Raw genomic sequence first — 23,387 nt, 5'->3', positions numbered from 1 at the left:
GTCATGTAAGGTGAAATGTCACGCTCCACTGTGGGTTGTTGATTTGCCAGATCAGTATCTCTCTGACTCACTGATCCAATGGACTCTCTCCTTCCTCTTCCTGACTCCTTTCTGTCGCTCCCTTCCCTCGGTGTGTCCCTCATGTCGTTAGATGGGCCTGGAGCACGAGGAGCAGAAGCTGGAGATCAAACGTCAGGTGACAGAGCTGACTCTGTCGCTGCAGGAGAGGGTGTCTCAGATCAGCGGGCTGCAGGCGGCACGCCACTCCCTGGAGAGCCAGCTGCAGCAGGCCAAGTCAGAGCTGGAGGACACCACCGCTGAGGCTGAGGAGGAGATCTGTGTTCTCAGAGTGAGTGCAGGAGGGCCATACATACCCGTCTACTGTTATTACTCCTGTTATTACTATGCTATTATGAAGTACAGCAGTACTGACACCAAACCTGTCTCTCTATCTGTCTGGTAGGCCCACCGAGATGAGATCCAGCGCAAGTATGATGCCCTCAGAGACAGCTGTGCGGTATGCCATCCCTTTGTATCCCTTGTTTTCTCTCTCTCTCTCTAGTGCTGTCTTTATCTTTCTCTCTGCTACCTCTCTTTACCCTGTCTCTTTCTCTCTCTTTCTATTCTCTCTCACTCCTTTCAGAATTAGAAGGCATTAACTGAGTTGAATCAGATAAGATCAGCTATTATAGATTTCCATTGGCCGTGTTTCCAGCCATCACACTCAATAAGGCCTTTGTTTTTCCAGGATAAAAGGAGACCATCAATTATGTTATCTATCTGTTTTCAATCCTCACTGCTATTTCTATTATTTTGAAAAATATCAATTTGTTTTATGCGGTTCCTCCATATCTTTTTGCCAAGAATAGAACTAAGTCTTGTATTTAGGTTGATGTGATTAATAATATATACCCATATCTTTGATTTTCATATGTCTTTGTCAGCGAGCGCGTGAAAACTAACCCTGAGAAGATGAGGTTATTATGTTGTGGTGGGGGATTTAAAAACCTTCAAAGTCACATAGTTTGAATCACCACTGGGTCTCATCATGGTCTCTCTTTATCCCCTTGCCCTACTTTTGTGATCCTCCCACTCACAAGCTGTTGAGAAAGAGTATTCTTCCTAGATTTGGCTGGCCGGTATTCAGGCAATCATTCCCAAGTTCGGAAACAAATTGAGGTTGTTATGCCTGGCTCCCCATGTCTATTTTTGTGTATGGCACCATTTGTTCTGTTCAGATCCTTGATGACACAGTACTTCTGGCAGCCCTGCACCATTCAAAAACAACAGAAATGAAACATGGGCAAGGTTGCATTGACATGAAGTAGTAGTATATCAATAACAGATACTGTTATGTACTGATGACAAGTGTTCCGTAACAAGCCTGGAGGTAAAGGTCTGGGTCCTTTGTCTGTTGTTGGGAATTAGCTAGGTTTTGTTTACACATTTTTAGAGGGTAGTGAATTCAAACCAAACCCACTGTAATTAATCACAAACATTTGGATGTTAGCACCAGTTTTTATCTACCCTGGTTACTGCTACTAGACTGTACTGTGTTTCTGTGTATCCTTTAAGGAAACTACAGAGCTTCAAACATGTCTTGTTCTGGGGTGTGGTGGTGTGTTTGTGTTATCATGTGCACACAGTAGGATGGAGAGAGTACATTGCTGATGGACAGATCACGGCTTATCAATCCCATTGTTGACCTCCCATCTCTTAGTATTTTGTCATTTCTGTCAGTCCTCAGCCCCTAGGGCCTGCTATAGAGAGATGATTTATGTACATAAAAGGTTTGTTCACTCCACTGCCCGGTAGTCCTACATGGTACAGAGCAGCCAGGCTCCCCAGAAAGAGGAATAACATCTAACTCAGGTTCAGCCACCTCTAACCGACATTTGCATAGAGTATGCACTATTATCCTGGCTAATTAAGAGGACAGAATGGTGATGATGAATTGATTATGCAGCTTCCTGCTCAGCCTGGAGAGAGACATGAAGGCTGTCTAAGAGAAGAACGTTTCCATGGATATATATCTCTAATTGCAAAATGGGTGCCTTAGTGTGCTGTAATGTATGTAGCATTCACTGAAGGAAACTCACGTTGATTGTCTCAAGTGTATGGTAATCCAGCGATGCGCTGAGTGGGTTTCAATTAAATCCATATGTTCTGGTGAGGACTTTTCACTCTTATCTGTCAACGGTCATTTAAATTATTAATCTTATGCCCCTCCCCCCCTTCCCATTAATTGATCATTCTATTTCACTACATGGTGAACAGGTCCACCACTACATCTTACAGTAGTATACATTGAAATGATATACTGTTGTGTTGAGAGGCTGGTAATAAACCTAGTATAATTCTCCTCCCTCCCTCCCTCCCTCAGGTGATCACAGACCTGGAGGAGCAGCTGACCCAGCTAACCCAGGAGAACGCTGAGCTGAACAGACAGAATTTCTACCTGTCCAAGCAGCTGGACGAGGCCACAGATGAGACAGAGGAGCGCCTGCAGCTGGGCCAGGATGTGGACCGCCTCCGCCGCGAGGTGGCTGACCGCGAGATGCACCTCAACAACCAGAAACAGGTGTGACACATACACTCACACTCACATCCTGTACAGTTTACACACACTCTAACATGTTTATTTATATATATATAAAAAATATTAGGGGGTAGATCAGCTTTAATATTGCAGATAGATTGTAACTTCCATCAATGTAATTGTCTGCATCACTTCCAATCCCCCATATGTTTTTTTTTCTTCTCGCAAATATATATATATATACATATACATACATACACATACATATACACATACATATAAATACATATACATATTCTTTAAAAAAATATATTTCCCTTTATTACTTTCCAACCCCACCACCCTTTCCCTATTTGGAGTAAACTAGTGAACAACAATGCTTAGGCCTCTACTTCCAGCTTATACATACTATATACATTTTATGGACACAGTCAATTTTACAATAATTGAACTTCCTCAACCTCTCCGATCATTTTCATGATGTCCATCCGGTTTGCTTCTAAATGCCATATCTTTCTAAATGTGCTCTTTCATAAAAGCTCTCAACCTATAACCTATTTACTTATTATGGACACAGTATGCTTTACATTAGTTATCTTGTTGTTATTAGTTGTTGTTAGTTGTTATTAGTCCCATCCTTCAACTCCATTCAACACCTTCAATCTATCTCTTAACACCATCCATATTGGATTTCTATTTGCCATATATTTTTCAACTGTACTGTGATGTTTTACAAAAGTTCTGAACCCTTCTATTCTCATTGTTTCTACAGATTGTAAATTGAAAATAAACATTATATTGGTAGCAAGGATTTTGTATAATAACTTAAATTGGAAAATTCTAAGTTTTGAATGCGGCGTCGTTTTGCGTATCAGTTCATAAACACTATGCCATGGAATCGGTATGTCAAAAATCTCTTCCCAACTATTTTGCAATCTATATGGGATGGCTGTCAATCCTTTGGTCCTTAAATGAAACTGGTATACTTTTTTTATTTATCACAGTTTTCTTTAACCAATTATGTTCTTTAACGAAGGGCCGACAGACAAGTTCCTTACTTTTTCCCCCTTCCACTTTCCTCTTCCATTTTTGCGGTAATGCTGCAATTATTTGGTTGTAATTTTGGGTAGAGCAGACATTTCCATATGTTTTTGTTAGCTGCATGTGCGACATAACTCCACCAGTCCTACCTATGATATCATTTACAAAGATTATGCCTATTTTTTTAAATCAAAACATTATGGTTTTTTATCAATTAGTATATTTGAGTTTAACCACAACATTTGTTGCATTATTTGTTCTGTCGTTTCTGGAGGATTAAATTGAAATTGCAACCAACTTTCTATGGCTTGTTTTAGAAATAGTGATATTTGGGAGATGATTTCCTTTTAAAATAACTGAAAGTGAGGGAAAAGGCCATTCTTGAACATTGGGTGAGACAATCTTACTAATTTCCTAGAGAACCAGTTTGGATTTAAGTATAACTTTTGTATGACTGAAGCTTTTAGTGATAGGTCTAATGCTTTAATATTTAATAATTTCTGTCCTCCGAATTCATATTCATTATATAAATAGGCTTGTTTAATTTTGTCTGGCTTGCCGTTCCAAATAAAATGGAATATTCTTTTCTCATATAATTTAAAAAACGGTTCGCTAGGCGTAGGCAAGACCATAAGCAAATAGGTAAACTGGGATAATACTAAAGAGTTAATCAGGGTGATTTTTCCACAAATTGACAGGTATTTACCTTTCCATGGTAGCAAGATCTTATTTATTTTTGCAAACCTTCTATTAACATGTATTGGAGTGAGATCATTTATTTTATTTGGGATATGTATTCCGAGTATATCCACATCACCATCAGACCATTTTATTGGTAAACTACATGGTAATGTAAAATCTTTATTTTTTAGTGATCCAATACGTAATATAGTACATTTGTCATAATTTGGTTGTAATCCAGAGAGGTTAGAAAATGTATCTAGATACTCTATGAGGCTGTGGAGGGATTCAAGTTGTGGATTTAAAAGAAAACATGAATCATCAGCGTACAATGACACCTTTGTTTTTAATCCCTGGATTTCTAATCCCTTGATATTATTGTTGGATCTGATTTTAATAGCTAACATTTCGATGGCCATAATAAATAGATATGCTGATAGTGGACAACCTTGTTTCACTCCTCTTGACAGTTTAAAACTTTAGGAGAAATAGCCATTATTTACTATTTTACACCTAGGGTTACTATACATGATTTTAACCCATTTTATAAGAGATTCTCCAAAATTGAAATGCTCCAGGCATTTATATATAAACCCCAATTGTACTTTATCAAATGCCTTATCAAAGTCTGCTATGAATAGCAGGCCTGGTTTCCCAGATTTTTCATAGTGTTCTATTGTTTCCAGTACTTGCCTTATATTATCTCCAATGTAGCATTCACTGAAGGAAACTCACGTTGATTGTCTCAAGTGTATGGTAATCCAGCGATGCGCTGAGTGGGTTTCAATTAAATCCATATGTTCTGGTGAGGACTTTTCACTCTTATCCAATGTATCGTCCATGTAAAAAAACCTGTCTGATTAGAATGAATAATGTCCGACAATACCTTTTTAATTCTACGCGCTATTCATTTTGCTAGAATTTTTGCATCACAACACTGAAGTGTAAGGGGCCTCCAATTTTTTAAATGGACTGGATCTTTATATTTTCCACTTGTATCCTGTTTCAGTAATAAAGAAATCAGATTTTCTTCTTGAGTGTCTGATAATCTACCATTTACACAGGAGTGGTTAAAACATGCTAATAACGGTCCTCTGAGTATATAAAAAAAGGTTTGGTATACCTCGACTGGTATGCCATCCAACCCTGGAGTTTTCCCGGACTTAAAGTCTTTCATTGCATTCAGAAGTTCCTCCTCTGTAATTTCACTTTCACATGAGTCTTTCTGTATGGCTGTTCATTTTACATTATCAATAGAAAAAAATCTCTACAATTAGCTTCAGTTAGAGGAGATGGAGATGGAGGCGACTGAAACGAAAACATATGCTTAAAGTACTTTGCTTCCTCCTTCAAAATATAATTTGGTGAATCATGGGTGACTGTCATTTGTAACCAGTTTCAGTAAATTATTTTTGGTAGCATTTCTATGTTGAAGATTAAAAAAGAAGTTGGTGTATTTTTACCCATATTCCATCCAGTTTGCTTTTTCTTTTTGTTTTTCCTCTAATTTATTCTGAGCCTCTATGTTACAGTTTTTATTGCTATTTATCTGTTCTGTTAGACCTTCTATTTCCTTTGTTAGTATGGACTCTTTTGACCTAAATTGCTTTTGTTTTCGAGATGAGTACTGAATTGCATGGCCTCTAAAGGCACATTTAAAAGTGTCCCATACAATAAGGGGATTTGCTGTACCTATGTTATGTCGGAAGAAATCAGTTATACATTTCTCTGTCCTAGTTAAAAATAAGTTATCATCCAATAGGCTTTGATAAAATTTCCAATCTCCTTGCCCACGTGGAAATTCAGTAAGAGTAATGTATATGCCAATTATATGATGGTCCGACCGCATTCTGTCCCCTATCAACACTTTTTAAACGTTTGGTGCCAACGAGAATGACATAAGAAAGAAGTCAAGACGACTAGCTTGATTGAGTCTCCGCCATGTATATCTCACTAGATCAGGATATTTAAGCGTCTGCTAAATGACTAAAATGTAAATGTAAAAAAATCTACTAGTTCTACTGTATCCATGACATTCACGATTTCCTTAAGAGCATGAGGGTGATAGTTTGTAGTGTGATTTCCTTTACGGTCCATTGAGCTATTTAAAACGGTATTATAATCTCCCACCATAATAATAGAGTCTTGTATTGCTTGCAGGGTTGATCATTTATTATATACATTGTCAAAGAAGTGTGGATCATCATTATTTGGTCCGTAAAGGTTAATGAGCCATATCTGTTTATGGTCCAATAACATATTTAAAATAATCCATCTACCTTGCGGATCACTCTAACATGTTACCGGAATCTGTTAAGAGAGCTCACTCTCTCTAGTTTTCTCATGTTCTCTTTTCCCCTCAATTCAATTCAATTCAATTCAGTTAAATAGGCTTTATTGGCATGGGAAACATATGTTTACGTTGCCAAAGCAAGTGAAATAGATAATAAACAAAAGTGAAATAAACAATACAAAATTTACAGTAAACATTACACAAAAGTTCCAAAAGATTAAAGACATTTCAAATGTCATCAAATGTATATATACCCCTCCCCCCTTCCCATTAATTTATCCTTCTATTTCACTACATCGTGAACAGGTCCACCACTACATCTTACAGTAGTATACATTGAAATTATATACTGATGTGTTGAGAGGCTGGTAATGAACCTAGCAGTGGGGGCTGGTGTGAGGAGCTATAGGAGGACAGGCTTACTGTAATGGCTGGAATGGAATAAATGGAAAGGTATCAAACACATCAAACACATGGAAACCACATGTTTGACTCCATTCCATCAATTCCATTCCAGACATTACAATGAGCCCATTCTCCTATAGCTCCTCCCACCAGCCTCCACTGGAACCTAGTATAATTCTCCCTCCCTCCCTCTCCCTCTCCCTCTCCCTCTCTCTCTCTCTCTTCCTTTCACACACACATTTCATTTCACATACCCCTAAACACACAAACTCACACACATCTCTCCTCACTACTCAACAATCAATTACAGGTGACACACACACACAAACAGACACACACACTTCACCAGCTAATGTGATTAAGTGGAGTTTACATCAGGCAGAAGATACTGGACTGTTCTTTTGTTATGTAGCTCTAGCTCAGTGAGCAGAGAGAGGAGAGGAGGCTGTTGTGAGGCTGTGCTCTGCCTCTGTGAGAGGTGGTGTGTGTAGGCGTTCAGTAGCCAGATCTCTCAATCTCTCTGTCCTAGCTGGTGGTTGTGTAACCAGGGATGGAAGTCATAGATGAGGGATCCGACCGTGAGTGGGAGGGATGTGTCATCCACATCGTTCCCAGGTAGTGTCAGCCCTGGATGCGTGGACTTCAGAGGGCCATGGTGCTGCTGCAGTTATATTTGTATCCCAGTGTTTGTCTCAAGCAGAGGAATAGGAAGCATAAAAACCTAGCTCAGTATGAGCCCTATGCACATTGTCGAAATGTATTGCATTCATGAATCTATAAAACTCTCAAAAAACGTTTAACTGTGGCGCACAACCTATTGATTATCAGAATATGACAATACTGATGTTGGTTTGGGATAGTATGTCCATTACGCAGAGGGCTGTCTTCATTAAGACCACAAAACGGCAAAAGAAAGTTCCTTAAATAGTTGTCTTAGTGTACGTTTTCTTTTCCTGCAATCTCTCTGTGTTGTTCATGTTGTCTGTAAGAACAGAACAGACCAGTTGAAAGTTAAACAGTTGAATAGCATGCCTTCTATTCTCCTATTCTCATGTAACCCCTCCTATGTGTTCCATGTTCTGTGTCAGAACATTGAGACACTGAAGACCACGTGCACCATGCTGGAGGAGCAGGTCCTGGAGCTGGAGACCCTGAATGATGAGCTGCTGGAGAAGGAGAGGCAGTGGGACGCCTGGAGGGGAACCCTGGAGGACGAGAAGAACCAGGCTGAGAGGAGGACAAGGGAGATCCAGAGACTGCTGGACAACGAGAAGCAGAACAGGTAACACAAACACACACACACACCAACATACAAACACACACACACTCATATGGTCCCCTCTCTGATTCCTGTTCAGGCTGCGTGCGGACCAGCGCAACTCGGAGGCTCGTCAGTCTATTGAACAGGCAGTGAAGGAGCACAAGGCTGAGATCCTGGCCCTGCAACAGGCCCTCAAGGACCAGAAACTCAAAGCAGAGAGCCTCTCTGACACAGTGAGCCTTACGTGTATACCTGTTCATCTCTCTCTCTCTGTCTGTCTGCCTGTCTGTCTAAAGCAGACCTGTACATCTTTTCTTGCCTCTGGCCCTCTAGCTGAATGAACTGGAGAAGAAGCATGCCATGCTGGAGATGAATGCCAGGAGTCTGCAGCAGAAGCTGGAGAGTGAGAGGGAGCTGAAACAGAGGCTGCTGGATGACGTGGGTTATGTTTTCCTCTCATTCTGTGTGTGTTGTATTTGAGTTATTAATATCATGTCATGTTAAAAATGCCTCTGGTATAATTCAGTATGTTTGTGTGTCTTGTGAGAAGTGAAATATCACATCATGTTTATACTGTTTGTGTCCCTCCACAGCAAGGAAACCTGCAGCAGCAGATGGATGTTCAGAAGAGCCACATCTTCCGGCTGACCCAGGGCCTGCAGGACGCTCTGGACCAAACTGACCTGCTGAAGACTGAGAGGACTGACCTAGAGTACCAGCTGGAGAACATCCAGGTACAGCTACACACACACACTCACACACACGCACAAATACACACACGCAAACACACGCATGCATGCGCAAACACGCACAAACATAAACGCACACACACTCACGCGCATACACACACAAATGCATGCACGCGCACACACACACACAGTCTTGCGCGCACACACACACACACACACACACACACACACACACACACACACACACTCACACACACACACACACACAAACACACACACACACATACACTCAGAGAGGTACATCAGTAGAAATTCATTGCATTAGTAATGTTCACTTAGCTCCACCTGCAGGCTGTGTTCTCCCATGAGAAAGTGAAGTTGGAGGGGACCATCACCCAGCAATCCAAACTCATAGACTTCCTCCAGGCCAGGGTGGACCAGGGGGGCTCCAAGAAGAAAAAGGTGAGACAGGACAGCTCACAACACAGGTACAGTGACACAGAGTACATGAATACATACATTATCATTTCTAGAGCACATTTAACTAGCGTTTGCTATGGACCTTTTCATTTTACTCAGAATGTTTGCCAGTGACAGTTATTATGTGTGTGTGTGTATGTGTTTGTCCCAGGGTCTATTTGGTCGGCGCAGAGAAGACCTGCTGGCTGCCATGGCGGCCCAGGGCCAGTCCCAGGTGCCCCAGCAGGTGTCCCCTGTACCCTCTGTGCAGCCGGTGCCCCTGCAGTACAGCGACATGAAGATGGCCCTGGACAAGGAGCGCTCCCGCTGCTCTGAGCTGGAGGATACACTGCAGAATATGAGACTGGAGCTGCGCTCCCTACGAGAGGAAGGTAAGGACACTGTCATCTCAAACAGGAAATAATCCCACTAAAGACCACTGCTGTAGTCCAGCGCATGCTATCTCACTACAAGCAGCACATCAAACTCACACCAGGGCCAAACACCACTCCCTTGTGACTTTCCTTTGATTCCTCTCTCTCTCTCTCTCTCTCGCTCTCTCTCTCCCTCTCTCTCTCCTTTCTCTCTCTCTCCTCTCTCTCTCCTTTCTCTCTCTCTCTCCTTTCTCCCTCTCTCTCCTTTCTCTCTCTCTCTCTCGCTCTCGCTCCTCTCTCTCTCTCTCTCTCTCTCTCTCTCTCTCTCTCGCTCCCTCCCTCCCTCCCTCCCTCCCTCCCTCCCTCTCTCTCCTTTCTCTCTCACCTCTCTCTCTCTCTCCTTTCTCTCACTCTCTCTCTCTTCTCTCTTCTCTCTCTCCTCTCTCTCTCCTCTCTTCTCTCTCGCTCCTCTCTCTCTCCTCTCTCCTCTCTCCTCTCTCTCTCCTCTCTCTCTGTGTGTCTCTCACTCTCACACATATACACACATTCAGCAGTCCAATACAAGCCTGTGGACCATGGTGGTACCCCTGCTACCCCTGGCACAACGCGGCAGCAGATGATGATGTCTGCTATGGTGAAGTCTCCTGAGCACCAGCAGGGCCCGAGCAGCCTGCTGGCTACCTCTAACTCTGGCCGCAGGAAGGAGGTTGCCACCCCCGAGGGTGAGTCCTTCTGGAGAAGAAAAGGGGGAGTGTTTATGCCCAGCTAACACACACTGCACCAGATGAGACCTCTGTGTGGCCTTCAGCAGTGTGTCCATATTTCCATATAATGCAGTATAATTAAAGTGATAGACCACCCCTGACATAATGAAGATACTTTCCTGATGGCCACTACTGTCCTACAAAACTTCCTCTTCCTTCTAATGCCTTAGACCTTTGTCATTTTCCTCTCACACTCAACAGAGAGAAGGAGGGTCACTTTTGAAAGTAAGTTCTCCTAACTCATGGAGCACTCGATTTGCTATCCCCTCCCCTTTTGCCTCTCTACAACACTCCGAATGGGCCAGATTTTAAAAGCTCTGCACTAGGATCAAGTGGCAGATGTTTCTTTAGAGTATGGTATGCTAAGTTCTGGTTTCTAACGCTTGTATTGGAGTTTCCACTTTCCAGTAATGCCTCTCTACTGAATTATTCAAGCTCTGAAGTTAGTATTCACCAATGAATAATTGAAGTATTTTCATCTAATGTAACTTTATAATATATAATATGCCATTTAGCAGACGCTTTTATCCAAAGCGACTTACAGTCATGTGTGCATACATTTTTACGTATGGGTGGTCCCGGGGATCGAACCCACTACCCTGGCGTTACAAGCGCCATGCTCTACCAATTGAGCTACAGAGGACCACACTTTACATGTCGTAACATACATAAATCATAAATACATTTTTCTTGGTAGCTTATGGTAAAAGGGTCTACCACCATGTTGGAATATTGTATAAATGTTAATTCCTGGCCGCAGTCAGGTAAATAAATAATTGTAGAAATTTAATTCAAACCAGCAGATTGGATGATTGGACATTACCAGCTAACATAAAATCAACATATCATGTTAAAAAAGCCATTATGTGTTTGTGACACACAGTGTATGTGTCTGTATTCTACTTGGATAGATGAGACTGAAAACATTTATGTAGTTCTCTGTTGTTGAGCTAAACTTTCCTCCCTCTAAGTGCACAGCTTTGGAAATCTGAAGCAATTACCTTTACTTCTGTTTGCCTACACTCCAATCCATTGACTCTCACACAGCTATCTGCCCTGCACCTTAAACCACTGCAACCCAACCCAGACCTGCACACCTTACACAGGCCAGTTTTCTTTTCACCTTATACCGCAATGTTGGAACCACAGGAGGTTGGTGGCACCTTACTTGGGGAGGACGGGCTTGTGGCAATGGCTGGAGCGGAATAGGTGGAATGGTATCAAATACATCCAACACATGGTTTCTTTGTGTTTGATGCCATTCAATTCACTCCGTTCCAGCCATTATTATGAGCCGTCCTCCCCTCAGCATCCTCCACTGGTTGAAACATATTCCTCCAGTTCCCTCAATGAGAAGATTCCTGGATGCATGTGTTAAGTTCCAGTCATGAACTGATCACTGGTGGATGATGGGATCAATATGATTTACCTTTTTATTTCAGATCTTCTTATCTTTATCGTTGCCTCACTTGCACAACTGACATGGCATGGTGCACTGATTTTTTGTTGTTGTTGAAAAATGATAATTGTGGTTGCTATGGATACTTTCCCTCCTCACTGTCTTCCCTGGCTGTGTTCAGAGTATGGCCATCGCATGAAGGACAGTCAGAGAGACAGGGAGAGGGAGAGGGGGAGGCAGAGGGAGAGCATTCACCACAACACCCCTCACCGCTTCACCGTGGGACTCAACATGAGGGCTGCCAAGTGTACAGTGTGCCTGGATACCGTGCACTTTGGTCGCCAGGCAGCCACCTGTGTTGGTATGTTACGTTCCAACCATCCACTCCCCATCACAATGATCAGGCATGGCACATTTCTGTTGAGCAAGGCTTTTTCAGAAGGGTGGCCAGTACAGTATTGTGTTTCTGGCATTCCTAGTTTTTAACAGTATTTTATTCTCTCCTTCAGAATGTCATGCCTTGTGCCATCCAAAATGCTCCCCCTGCCTTCCTGCCATGTGCGGGCTGCCTGGGGACTGTGCCCTGCACATGGCTGAGGCACTGTGCCGGGACAAAGGCAGTTCTCCTGGCCTGCAGCTCAAAGAGGCCAGCGGACATGTTCGCCTGGAGGGCTGGATGAAGCAGCCAAGGTGGGTCTGGTAACTCTGGTGTGTGGACTTCATACCCACTACTACTGTGAAACAAATTTGACTAATAGGACTATACTATAGATCAACATTGCCTGTCTGCTTGCCCTTCAAGTTGATTCAATGTAGACTGATTGCTAATCCCTCCTACTGTATTTGATCTGAGATGGCTCTTTAGTGCTAAAGTATAGTTGTAGGCTACAGTATTATCCTCATCTGTTCTAGGCATTGACTATCTCTGTGATAGTCTATGCTGCGGGCCCTGTGACAGACATGTATGTTCTGTAGGAATGGGAAGCGTGGCCAGGGCTGGGAGAGGAAGTATGTGGTGCTGGATGGGACCAAGGTGACCATCTACGAGACAGAGTCCAGAGAAGGTCTCACTCCCTTTCCTGTCCCTACAGTACATATGATTATGAAATAGGTTGAACTCTTTTTTTTACAATTCATTCTTATTCTATTTAGCTTACAGTGTTCTTGATTGATGCCAGTTGGTGCCTTTTAGTCTGTGTATTTCTTAGTGCATTTTGATTTCCCTCTGTTTGTGTTGTTCAGACTCAGTGAAGCCACTGGAGGAGTTTGAGCTGTGTCTGTCTGATGGAGAGGTGATGGTGCACGGGGCTGTAGGGGCGTCTGAGCTGCCCAACACGGCCAAGTCAGGTACACCAAACTTATTATTAACTTATTAGTAGTATCATGATCTGTGCTTAGGAATTAACTGTCCCCTCGTTCCCTCACTGTGCTGTGGTGTGTGTAGATGTGCCGTATGTGCTGAAGCTGGAGTCCCACCCCCACACCTCGTGTTGGCCTGGACAGACTCTGTACTTCATGGCTCCCAGTTTCCCAGACAAGCAGCGTTGGGTGGCCGTGCTGGAGTCTGTGGTGGCAGGGGGGCGAGCATCTCGGGAGAAGGCTGAGGCAGATGCAGTGAGTACCACAGTACTCACCACTATGGAGTTAAATTAGTATAATTACTTACTGACACACATATGCACAAACCCTAAACCTTACCCTAGCCCCAGTGGTGGAAAAAGTACCCAATTGTCATACTTAAGTAAAAGTAAAGATACCTTGATAGAAAATGACTCAAGTAAAAGTGAATGTCACCCAGTAAAATACTACTTGAGGAAAAGTCTAAAAGTATTTGGTTTTAAATATACTTAAGTATTAAAAGTAAATGTAATTGCTAAAATATACTTAAGTATCAAAAGTAAAAGTAAAAGTAAAATAATTTACAATTCCTTTGAAATCCTCTTAGATGTAAAGTCCCCTGTTTAGGGGATCTGCGTGGTTCTGGTACCGGTTCCGACCGACATTTTCGCTTATAAATCGATCTGTGGACACCGTAGATCGAATTAGTTTGCATTGAGCGATAGCCCTGGTCCCACGGACACAGAGTATATTTTCTGAGCCTGTGTGACGTAGGATGTGAAATCATGAAACCACTTGAAACTGGGATAGATGTGCCTCCTACCATTTAATTCGCTCTTCCGACTATCCATCAACTCCTGGCTGAACCCTATATCACATGCCTGCAATCGTTACATCCTAGTGCAGCAGGAGAGAGTGGCGTCATCACGGTAGCACTTTCAGTCAGAGATCGATTTATAGCCATTAATCTAAAATAATTATTAGATTTTGAACAAAAAACACTTTCTGGTTGTCACAAGATTAATATGAGATGAAAGGCAGGTTCCTACCGAGTTCAGGAAGACAAGCTCTGTGAGACGTTCACAACGATGTGGGCAGACGTTTTGAATAAGAGAGACCTTTAGAAAATATGCACATTTTCTCTAAAACTAAACATACAAATATGTATTTTACAGTTATAAGGAAAGTGAAATCTTATAGTTAGTCATTTTATAATTTGATTTACTATATTTAGAAAGCATATAAGTCATTTCAAGCCCTATTCATACATTTTTGTTGAATAGGAAATAAATCATATAAAATATTTCATATTTTCCTATTCTTTCTGGGATTATGTAGATTACATTTTCGATTACATTTAGTTACATTTAACTGGTTTAAGCAAACCAGAAGGCACAATTTTCTTGTTTTTTTTAAATGTACGGATAGCCAGGGGCACACTCCAACACTCAGACATAATTTACAAACGAAGCATGTGTGTTTAGTGAGTCCACCAGATCAGAGGCAGTAGGGATGACCAGGGATGTTCTCTTGATAAGTGCGTGAATTGGAATATGTTCCTCTCCTGCTAAGAATTCAAAATGTAACGAGTACTTTTGGGTGTCAGAGAAACTGTATGGAGTAAAAAGTACATTATTTTCTTTAGGAATGTAGTGAAGTAAAAGTAAAAGTTGTCAAAACTATAAATAGTAAAGTATAGATACCCCAAATAAACTATACTGAACAAAAATATAAATGCAACATGCAACAATTTCAAAGATTTTACTGAGTTGCAGTTCATACAGTATAAGGAAATCAGCCAATTGAAATACATTCATTAGGCCCTAGTCTATGGATTTCACATGACTGGGAATACAGATATGCACCTGATGGTCACAGATACCTTTAAAAAAAAAGGTAGGGGCGTGGATCAGGAAACCAGTCAGTATCTGTTGTGAACACCATTTGCCTCATGCAGCGTGACACATCTCCTTCGCATAGAGTTGATCAGGCTGTTGATTGTGGCCTGTGGAATGTTGTCCCACTCCTCTTCAATGGCTGTACGAAGTTGCTGGATATTGGCAGGAACTGGAACACGCTGTCGTACACGTCGATCCAGAGCATCCCAAACATGCTCAATGGATGATATGTCTGGTGAGTATACAGGCCATGGAAGAACTGACATTTTCAGCTTCCAGGAATTGTGTACAGATCCTTGCGACATGGGGACGTGCATTATCATGCTGAAACGTGAGGTGGTGGTGGCGGATGAATGACACGACAGTGGGTCTCAGGATCTCGTCATGGTATCTCTGTGCATTCAAATTGCCATAGATAAAATGCAATTGTGTTCATTGTCCGTAGCTTATTCCTGCCCATACCATAACCCCACCGCCACCATGTAAGGCACTCTGTTCACAACGCTGACATCAGCAAACCGCTAGCCCAAAATACGCCATACACGTGGTCTGCGGTTGTGAGGCCGGTTGGACATACTGCCAAATTCTCTAAAACAACGTTGGAGGTGGCTTATGGTAGAGAAATTAACATTCAATTCTCTGGCAACAGCTCTGGTGGACATTGCTGCAGTCAGCATGCCAATGGCATTCTCCCTCAAAACTTGAGACATCTGTGGCATTGTGTTGTGTGACAAAACTGCACATTTTAGCGTGACCTTTTATTGTCCCCAGCACAAGGTGCACCTGTGTAATGATCATGCTGTTTAATCAGCTTCTTGATATGCCACACCTGTCAGGTGGATGGATTATTTTGGCAAGGATAAATGCTCACTAACAGGGATGTAAACAAATTTGTGCAAAAATATGAGAGAAATACGCTTATTGTGCATATGGAACATTTCTGGGATCTTTTAATTCAGCTCATGAAACATGGGACCAACACTTTACATGTTGCGTTTATATTTTTGTTCAGTACAATTAAGTAGTACTTTAAAGAATTTTTACTTAAGTACTTTACACCACTGCCTAGCCTTAACCCTAACCCTAACAATAACCCTAGCTTCATGTCCACATCGCATTTCAACCCTAACCCTAGCCTCAACCACAACCCTAACCCTCAACCACAACCCTAACCCTAGCTTCATGTCCACATCCCGATTCAACCCTAACCCTCAACCACAACCCTAACCCTAGCTTCATGTCCACATCCCGATTCAACCCTAACCCTCAACCACAACCCTAACCCTAGCTTCATGTCCACATCCCGATTCAACCCTAACCCTCAATCACAACCCTAACCCTAACTTCATGTCCACATCCCGATTCAACCCTAACCCTCAACCACAACCCTAACCCTAGCTTCATGTCCACATCCCGATTCAACCCTAACCCTCAATCACAACCCTAACCCTAACTTTATGTCCACATCCCGGTTCAACACTAACCCTCAACCACAACCCTAATCCTCAACCACAACCCTAACCCTAACTTCATGTCCACATCCCGGTTCAACACTAACCCTCAACCACAACCCTAACCCTCAACCAGAACCCTAACCCTAGCTTCATGTCCACATCCTGGTTGTGCTCAACACTCAACAGTCAATCACAGGGCTCACTCAGCAATTAGAGAGAACTCATCGTTTACCATAAGAGTTTGGTATATGTTGGAAAGTGTCAGTCCTCATTCAGCTTTCACCTACATTATATATCTGTCATTAATGCCAGGTGGATATGTAGACCTGTTTCCCTGGCTATTGTCTTTTAAGGTAGTTGCTCTGTTTAGATGCCTGAGGTCTGACTCATCAAGGGTTAAAACATAATTTTTTACTGTATGGGGGTTATACTTTACATTTATATTTACCATCTGATTTTTTCTTTGATACAGCATACTTGTATGCTTGATATGACCCTAAGTATAATGGATGCATCCATTAAATATTTTATAAATAATTTTAAATTGTTTAGTTTTTTAATCAGGTGGTACATTTACTGCAGTAGTAAAGTTTTATAAACAATCCCTGATGTCTCTTATACATGGCGTTAATTGTCCCTCTTCTTCTCTCTCTCTCTCTCTCTCTCTCTCTTGCTCTCCCTCTCTCTTTCTCATTCCTGTTTGTTGCTTTTTCATCCTGTCATATTGTATGTCCCTGTATGTGGGCATGGTTTATTGATTTGCTCTATTCTGCCTGCTCCATGGGGTTTCACTGCACATAGGCTGCTGTGTCCAAAAGACAGATGGTTCTGTCTCCTCTGGTCCAGGTAAAGAGTCTAACGAGGTTACTTTTGTCTGCTGTCCTGTTGATACCAGACACACAGGCACTTAATACACACAATTACAATTACAATACATTTACGATTACAGTACAACATTTACAATGACAAAACTTTGTCTTGAATGTGTGGTCATCTTTCCTGCTGTTCACCTCATGCTGTGACCACATGCTGGATGTCCTCACTGTTCTTTCCTCTATTGTCTTATCAAAGTTGATTGTCTGACTGTTATAGCACCTGGCAACTATCTTTTGTTCAATATCTTTGATTAGATGTATTATGATCAGATCATTTGATAATCTTTTTTGCTATTTATTTCTTTACTCAAATGTTAGATTTATCATGTTTTGCGAGGTGTTCAACTTTCATGACGAGTGAACATAGACTCCTCACAAAGCCTATTACAGTAATATAACCAGCCCTATGCATGCGATAGGCCTTCCTGTAGCCAGGACAGGTGTCTGGTAGTACCGTCAGCTTCCACTTCTTACCCTGTAGAGCACGTGTCAAACGCATTCCACGGAGGACCGAGTGTCTGCGGGTTTTCAATCCATCCTTGTCCTTGATTGATGAATTAAGGTCACTAATTTGTAAGGAACTCCCCTCACCTGGTTGTCTAGGTCTTTAACTGATTGGAAAAACCAAAAACCCACAGAAACTCAGCCCTCTGTGGAATGAGTTTGACACCCCTTTTGTAGTATCTCTACCCCCTGTTCACTCTGCCAAAATACCCTTTCTGCACCCACCCGTTCTACCTTAATATAGACCCTCTTTCTGTTCCTATACAAACCCTGACAGCTTCCCGACTGTGCCTCTCCCACCATATTGAAGCTGTGAGCCTCCTGACCCTCTGTTTCTGTCTCCCGTTCACCAGAAACTGCTTGGGAACTCTCTGCTGAAGCTGGAGGGAGATGACAGGCTTGACATCAACTGTACACTCCCCCTCACAGACCAGGTAATATAATGGAGAGCAAACCAGACTTTGAGTAGTAAGGGTTGATAGTTTTTCTATTCCCCATGCCACTGTTACATCTGTGTTGATAACATATGCACTTCATGTAGTCCCACAGTGTACAGTACACTACCAGTGATGTGGGTGTGGTCTTTCCCCTCCCATAGATAGTGTTAGTGGGCTCTGAGGAGGGTCTGTACGCCCTGAATGTGATCAAGAACTCCCTGACCCACATCCCTGGCCTGGGCTCCGTCTTCCAGATCCACATCATGAAGGAGCATGAGAAGCTGCTGATGATTGTTGGTATGATAGCCGACTTGACTCAATCAGTGATAACAGCACATATATACAGTACATTGTCAACTGTCTAATTTACAGTGGGGGAAAAAAGTATTTAGTCAGCCACCAATTGTGCAAGTTCTCCCACTTAAAAAGATGAGAGAGGCCTGTAATTTTCATCATAGGTACACGTCAACTATGACAGACAAATTGAGAAAATAAAATCCAGAAAATCACATTGTACGATTTCTAATGAATTTATTTGCAAATTATGGTGGAAAATAAGTATTTGGTCACCTACAAACAAGCTAGATTTCTGGCTCTCACAGACCTGTAACTTCTTCTTTAAGAGGCTCCTCTGTCCTCCACTCGTTACCTGTATTAATGGCACCTGTTTGAACTTGTTATCAGTATAAAAGACACCTGTCCACAACCTCAAACAGTCACACTCCAAACTCCACTATGGCCAAGACCAAAGAGCTGTCAAAGGACACCAGAAACAAAATTGTAGACCTGCACCAGGCTGGGAAGACTGAATCTGCAATAGGTAAGCAGCTTGGTTTGAAGAAATCAACTGTGGGAGCAATTATTAGGAAATGGAAGACATACAAGACCACTGATAATCTCCCTCGATCTGGGGCTCCACGCAAGATCTCACCCCGTGGGGTCAAAATGATCACAAGAACGGTGAGCAAAAATCCCAGAACCACACGGGGGGACCTAGTGAATGACCTGCAGAGAGCTGGGACCAAAGTAACAAAGCCTACCATCAGTAACACACTACGCCGCCAGGGACTCAAATCCTGCAGTGCCAGACGTGTCCCCCTGCTTAAGCCAGTACATGTCCAGGCCCGTCTGAAGTTTGCTAGAGTGCATTTGGATGATCCAGAAGAGGATTGGGAGAATGTCATATGGTCAGATGAAACCAAAATAGAACTTTTTGGTCAAAACTCAACTCGTCGTGTTTGAAGGACAAAGAATGCTGAGTTGCATCCGAAGAACACCATACCTACTGTGAAGCATGGGGGTGGAAACATCATGCTTTGGGGCTGTTTTTCTGCAAAGGGACCAGGACGACTGATCCGTGAAAAGGAAAGATTGAATGGGGCCATGTATCGTGAGATTTTGAGTGAAAACCTCCTTCCATCAGCAAGGGCATTGAAGATGAAACGTGGCTGGGTCTTTCAGCATGACAATGATCCCAAACACACCGCCCGGGCAATGAAGGAGTGGCTTCGTAAGAAGCATTTCAAGGTCCTGGAGTGGCCTAGCCAGTCTCCAGATCTCAACCCCATAGAATAAATAATAATAATATGCCATTTAGCAGACGCTTTAATCCAAAGCGACTTACAGTCGTGCGTGCATACATTTTTGTGTATGGGTGGTCCCGGGATCGAACCCACTACCTTGGCCTTACAAGCGCCGTGCTCTACCAGCTGAGCTACAGAGGACCACAGAAAATCTTTGGAGGGAGTTGAAAGTCCGTGTTGCCCAGCGACAGCCCCAAAACATCACTGCTCTAGAGGAGATCTGCATGGAGGAATGCGCCAAAATACCAGCAACAGTGTGTGAAAACCTTGTGAAGACTTACAGAAAACGTTTGACCTGTGTCATTGCCAACAAAGGGTATATAACAAAGTATTGAGAAACTTTTGTTATTGACCAAATACTTATTTTCCACCATAATTTGCAAATAAATTCATAAAAAATCCTACAATGTGATTTTCTGGATTTTTTTTTCTCATTTTGTCTGTCATAGTTGACGTGTACATATGATGAAAATTACAGGCCTCTCTCATCTTTTTAAGTGGGAGAACTTGCACAATTGGTGGCTGACTAAATACTTTTTTCCCCCACTGTTTTTGTCAGTCAGACTGAATTGAAGGGAGGGGTAATGTCTGTGTTTGGCCTGTAGGAGATGAGAGGGCGCTGTGTCTGGTGGAGATTAAAAAGGTGAAGCAGTCTCTGGCCCAGTCCCACCTGCCTGCCCAGTCTGAACTGGCACCTTTTATCTTTGAGACGGTCAAGGGCTGCCACCTCTTCTCTGCAGGCAGAGTAAGTCTAGTGGTTTTTCAGTGGTTTGGGGGCATTGATTCAATTGGTCATTCTTTGGCCGAAGAAATGCTAATCCTTTATCATAACTGTCACTGACTTTGTGGATTTGTCTGTCTACAGATAGATAATGGGCCCTGTATCTGTGCTGCAATGCCTAACAAGATTACAATTCTGCGTTACAATGACAATCTCAACAAGTTCTGCATTCGCAAGGTGAGTATCACCTCAATGTGGAAACAAGTTATCAGATGGAACGATAAACATGTCATTTTCTGGTTACAGAGGAAATGGAATTGACTCTCAAGACAGCTCACAGTGACTAGACATGCACCTCATTTATATTGAACTGTAACTGAAGAAAAATCTGTTCCTCCTATCAGTTCATCAGTTGTCTTCCCTCGCTAGTTCCCTAACAACTTCCTTCCTCCACCACTCTATCAGGAGATAGAGACTCTGGAGCCCTGCAGCTGCATCCACCTGACCAACTACAGCATCATCATCGGGACCAACAAGTTCTATGAGATTGAGATGAAGCAGTATGTGCTGGAGGGTTAGTGTTTTTTATTGTTGTAGTTTCTCTCAGTAAACCCACTGGAACTCATGTGTACCAGACAATGAAATGTGAGCAATCCAAAACTGCTACATGTAAATGAGCCACTCTACTATTCACATTTTAAAGGTTGATGCCACTAAATTATTTCCATGGTTAATCTAATGCTGATTCTATATTTACATTTGAGTCATTTAGCAGATGCGCTTATCCAGAGCAACTTACATGAGCATTTAGGGTTAAGTGCCTTGCTCAAGGGCACATCAACAGACTTTTCACCTATTCGGCTCGGGGATTCAAACCAGCGACCTTTCAGTTACATGCCCAACGCTCTAAACCGCTAGGCTACCTGCCGCCCTATCTGTCACAGATGTACTCTGTGTCGCCCCTGTAGAGTTCCTGGATAAGAACGACATGTCGCTGGCCTCGGCGGTGTTTGCTTCCTGCTCCCACAGCTTCCCCATCTCCATAATGCAGGTCACCAGCACTCTGCAGAAAGAGGAGTACCTGCTCTGCTTCCATGGTGAGATCTACCTTGACATTTGCAACTGCAATAAATTCATCTTACCATAGTGATATTGTATGACCTTTTTTACTGTACATATCGGATAAAATTGTGTTATATTGTCCACACACAACCACAGAATGATTGTAAAACATTCCAAGGTACATTCATCAACACAGTAGTTAAGGACTATTGTTCTGTCACAGAGTTTGGAGTGTTTGTGGACGCATATGGACGAAGGAGCCGCACTGAAGAAATCAAATGGAGTCGTCTGCCCCTGGCCTTTGGTGTGTACAGTAGCTTTATCTTCATATAGTACATTTCTAATAATGTTGTATGCGTTGTGGTGGATTTTATGTAATATTGTCATAACAAGAATATTGCTACAAATGTGAATGTGAGTACTAGTAGCCTATGTCATGACTTTTGTAATGTAACCCTTTCCCTATCTGTCTTGAACAGCTTACAGAGAGCCCTACCTGTTTGTGACATACTTTAACTCATTGGATGTGATCGAGGTTCAGGGACATGCTGCACTTGGGTAAAGGAAAACGACTGAAACACAAACTCACACAATAAGAACTTGCACATGACAAATGCATCAGTATTTATCTTAGTAGGCCTATGCAACCACAATCAATACCACAAATTGAGAAGAATACACACAATTATAGAGAAGTGATCTCCAATAATGTTCCCCATGTCTTATTTCATTGTGCTAAATGGCAGACGTTATTGATTTTAGCATGATGTTATTCATTCCTCTCAACTCTCTGAATTGAATGATGGGTATTGTATTTCCAGACTTGGGGCTAAATTAAATCAGATTGACATCCGCATCGGTTGTTTTGGCGGTGTCGGAGGTGGAACTGGAGCTGTCAAATCCACAAGCGGCTCGCTGCGTCAACCTTTTACTGCAGTGGGCTAAATCAGGGTCAGACAGAGTTTTTCTTTGGTAGTCTTAAACAAATCTACTTTGAAACAAAAGTATACACCTTACACACATGGATATGGGCTTAAAAAAAGAAGACACCTACAGTGAGGGAAAAAAGTATTTGATCCCCTGCTGATTTTGTACATTTGCCCACTGACAAAGAAATGATCAGTCTATAATTTTAATGGTAGGTTTATTTAAACAGTGAGAGACAGAATAACAACAGCAAAATACAGAAGAACGCATGTAAAAAATGTTATAAATTGATTTGCATTTTAATGAGGGAAATAAGTATTTGACCCCCTCTCAATCAGAAAGATTTCTGGCTCCCAGGTGTCTTTTATACAGGTAACGAGCTGAGATTAGGAGCACACTCTTAAAGGGAGTGCTCCTAATCTCAGTTTGTTACCTGTATAAAAGACACCTGTCCACAGAAGCAATCAATCAATCAGATTCCAAACTCTCCACCATGTTCAAGACCAAAGAGCTCTCCAAGGATGTCAGGGACAAGATTGTAGACCTACACAAGGCTGGAATGGGCTACAAGACCATCACCAAGCAGCTTGGTGAGAAGGTGACAACAGTTGGTGCGATTATTCGTAAAAGCCTGGGGCTCCATGCAAGATCTCACCTCGTGGAGTTGCAATGATCATGAGAAC

At 42.3% G+C, this 23,387-nt stretch overlaps 1 protein-coding gene across 1 annotated transcript in view; it reads left to right on the top strand.

Annotated features, from left to right (window-relative positions):
* LOC311144703 (citron Rho-interacting kinase-like) overlaps positions 1 to 23,387 on the top strand; it is a gene marked incomplete at both ends in the record, with an annotated part of 44,284 nt that overhangs the window by 8,881 nt on the left and 12,016 nt on the right. The window contains 25 exons of the mRNA XM_084180801.1: positions 152 to 349; positions 464 to 517; positions 2,384 to 2,581; positions 8,048 to 8,241; positions 8,318 to 8,453; positions 8,554 to 8,658; positions 8,814 to 8,954; positions 9,249 to 9,371; positions 9,541 to 9,760; positions 10,294 to 10,464; positions 10,708 to 10,731; positions 12,087 to 12,266; positions 12,415 to 12,595; positions 12,881 to 12,969; positions 13,148 to 13,252; positions 13,350 to 13,519; positions 17,397 to 17,441; positions 18,328 to 18,408; positions 18,573 to 18,708; positions 20,600 to 20,739; positions 20,860 to 20,952; positions 21,181 to 21,289; positions 21,684 to 21,812; positions 22,001 to 22,081; positions 22,257 to 22,335. Of these exons, the coding sequence (XP_084036927.1) occupies positions 152 to 349; positions 464 to 517; positions 2,384 to 2,581; positions 8,048 to 8,241; positions 8,318 to 8,453; positions 8,554 to 8,658; positions 8,814 to 8,954; positions 9,249 to 9,371; positions 9,541 to 9,760; positions 10,294 to 10,464; positions 10,708 to 10,731; positions 12,087 to 12,266; positions 12,415 to 12,595; positions 12,881 to 12,969; positions 13,148 to 13,252; positions 13,350 to 13,519; positions 17,397 to 17,441; positions 18,328 to 18,408; positions 18,573 to 18,708; positions 20,600 to 20,739; positions 20,860 to 20,952; positions 21,181 to 21,289; positions 21,684 to 21,812; positions 22,001 to 22,081; positions 22,257 to 22,335 (3,182 nt within the window). The remainder of the gene's footprint in view (positions 1 to 151; positions 350 to 463; positions 518 to 2,383; positions 2,582 to 8,047; positions 8,242 to 8,317; positions 8,454 to 8,553; positions 8,659 to 8,813; positions 8,955 to 9,248; positions 9,372 to 9,540; positions 9,761 to 10,293; positions 10,465 to 10,707; positions 10,732 to 12,086; positions 12,267 to 12,414; positions 12,596 to 12,880; positions 12,970 to 13,147; positions 13,253 to 13,349; positions 13,520 to 17,396; positions 17,442 to 18,327; positions 18,409 to 18,572; positions 18,709 to 20,599; positions 20,740 to 20,859; positions 20,953 to 21,180; positions 21,290 to 21,683; positions 21,813 to 22,000; positions 22,082 to 22,256; positions 22,336 to 23,387) is intronic.

The sequence above is a fragment of the Coregonus lavaretus genome (genome assembly GCF_964263955.1).
Source record: "Coregonus lavaretus genome assembly, chromosome: 17".
Taxonomy (NCBI): Eukaryota; Metazoa; Chordata; class Actinopteri; order Salmoniformes; family Salmonidae; genus Coregonus; species Coregonus lavaretus.
Note: the sequence above shows the minus strand (reverse complement) of the source record. Positions and strands in the feature narration are given on the sequence as shown.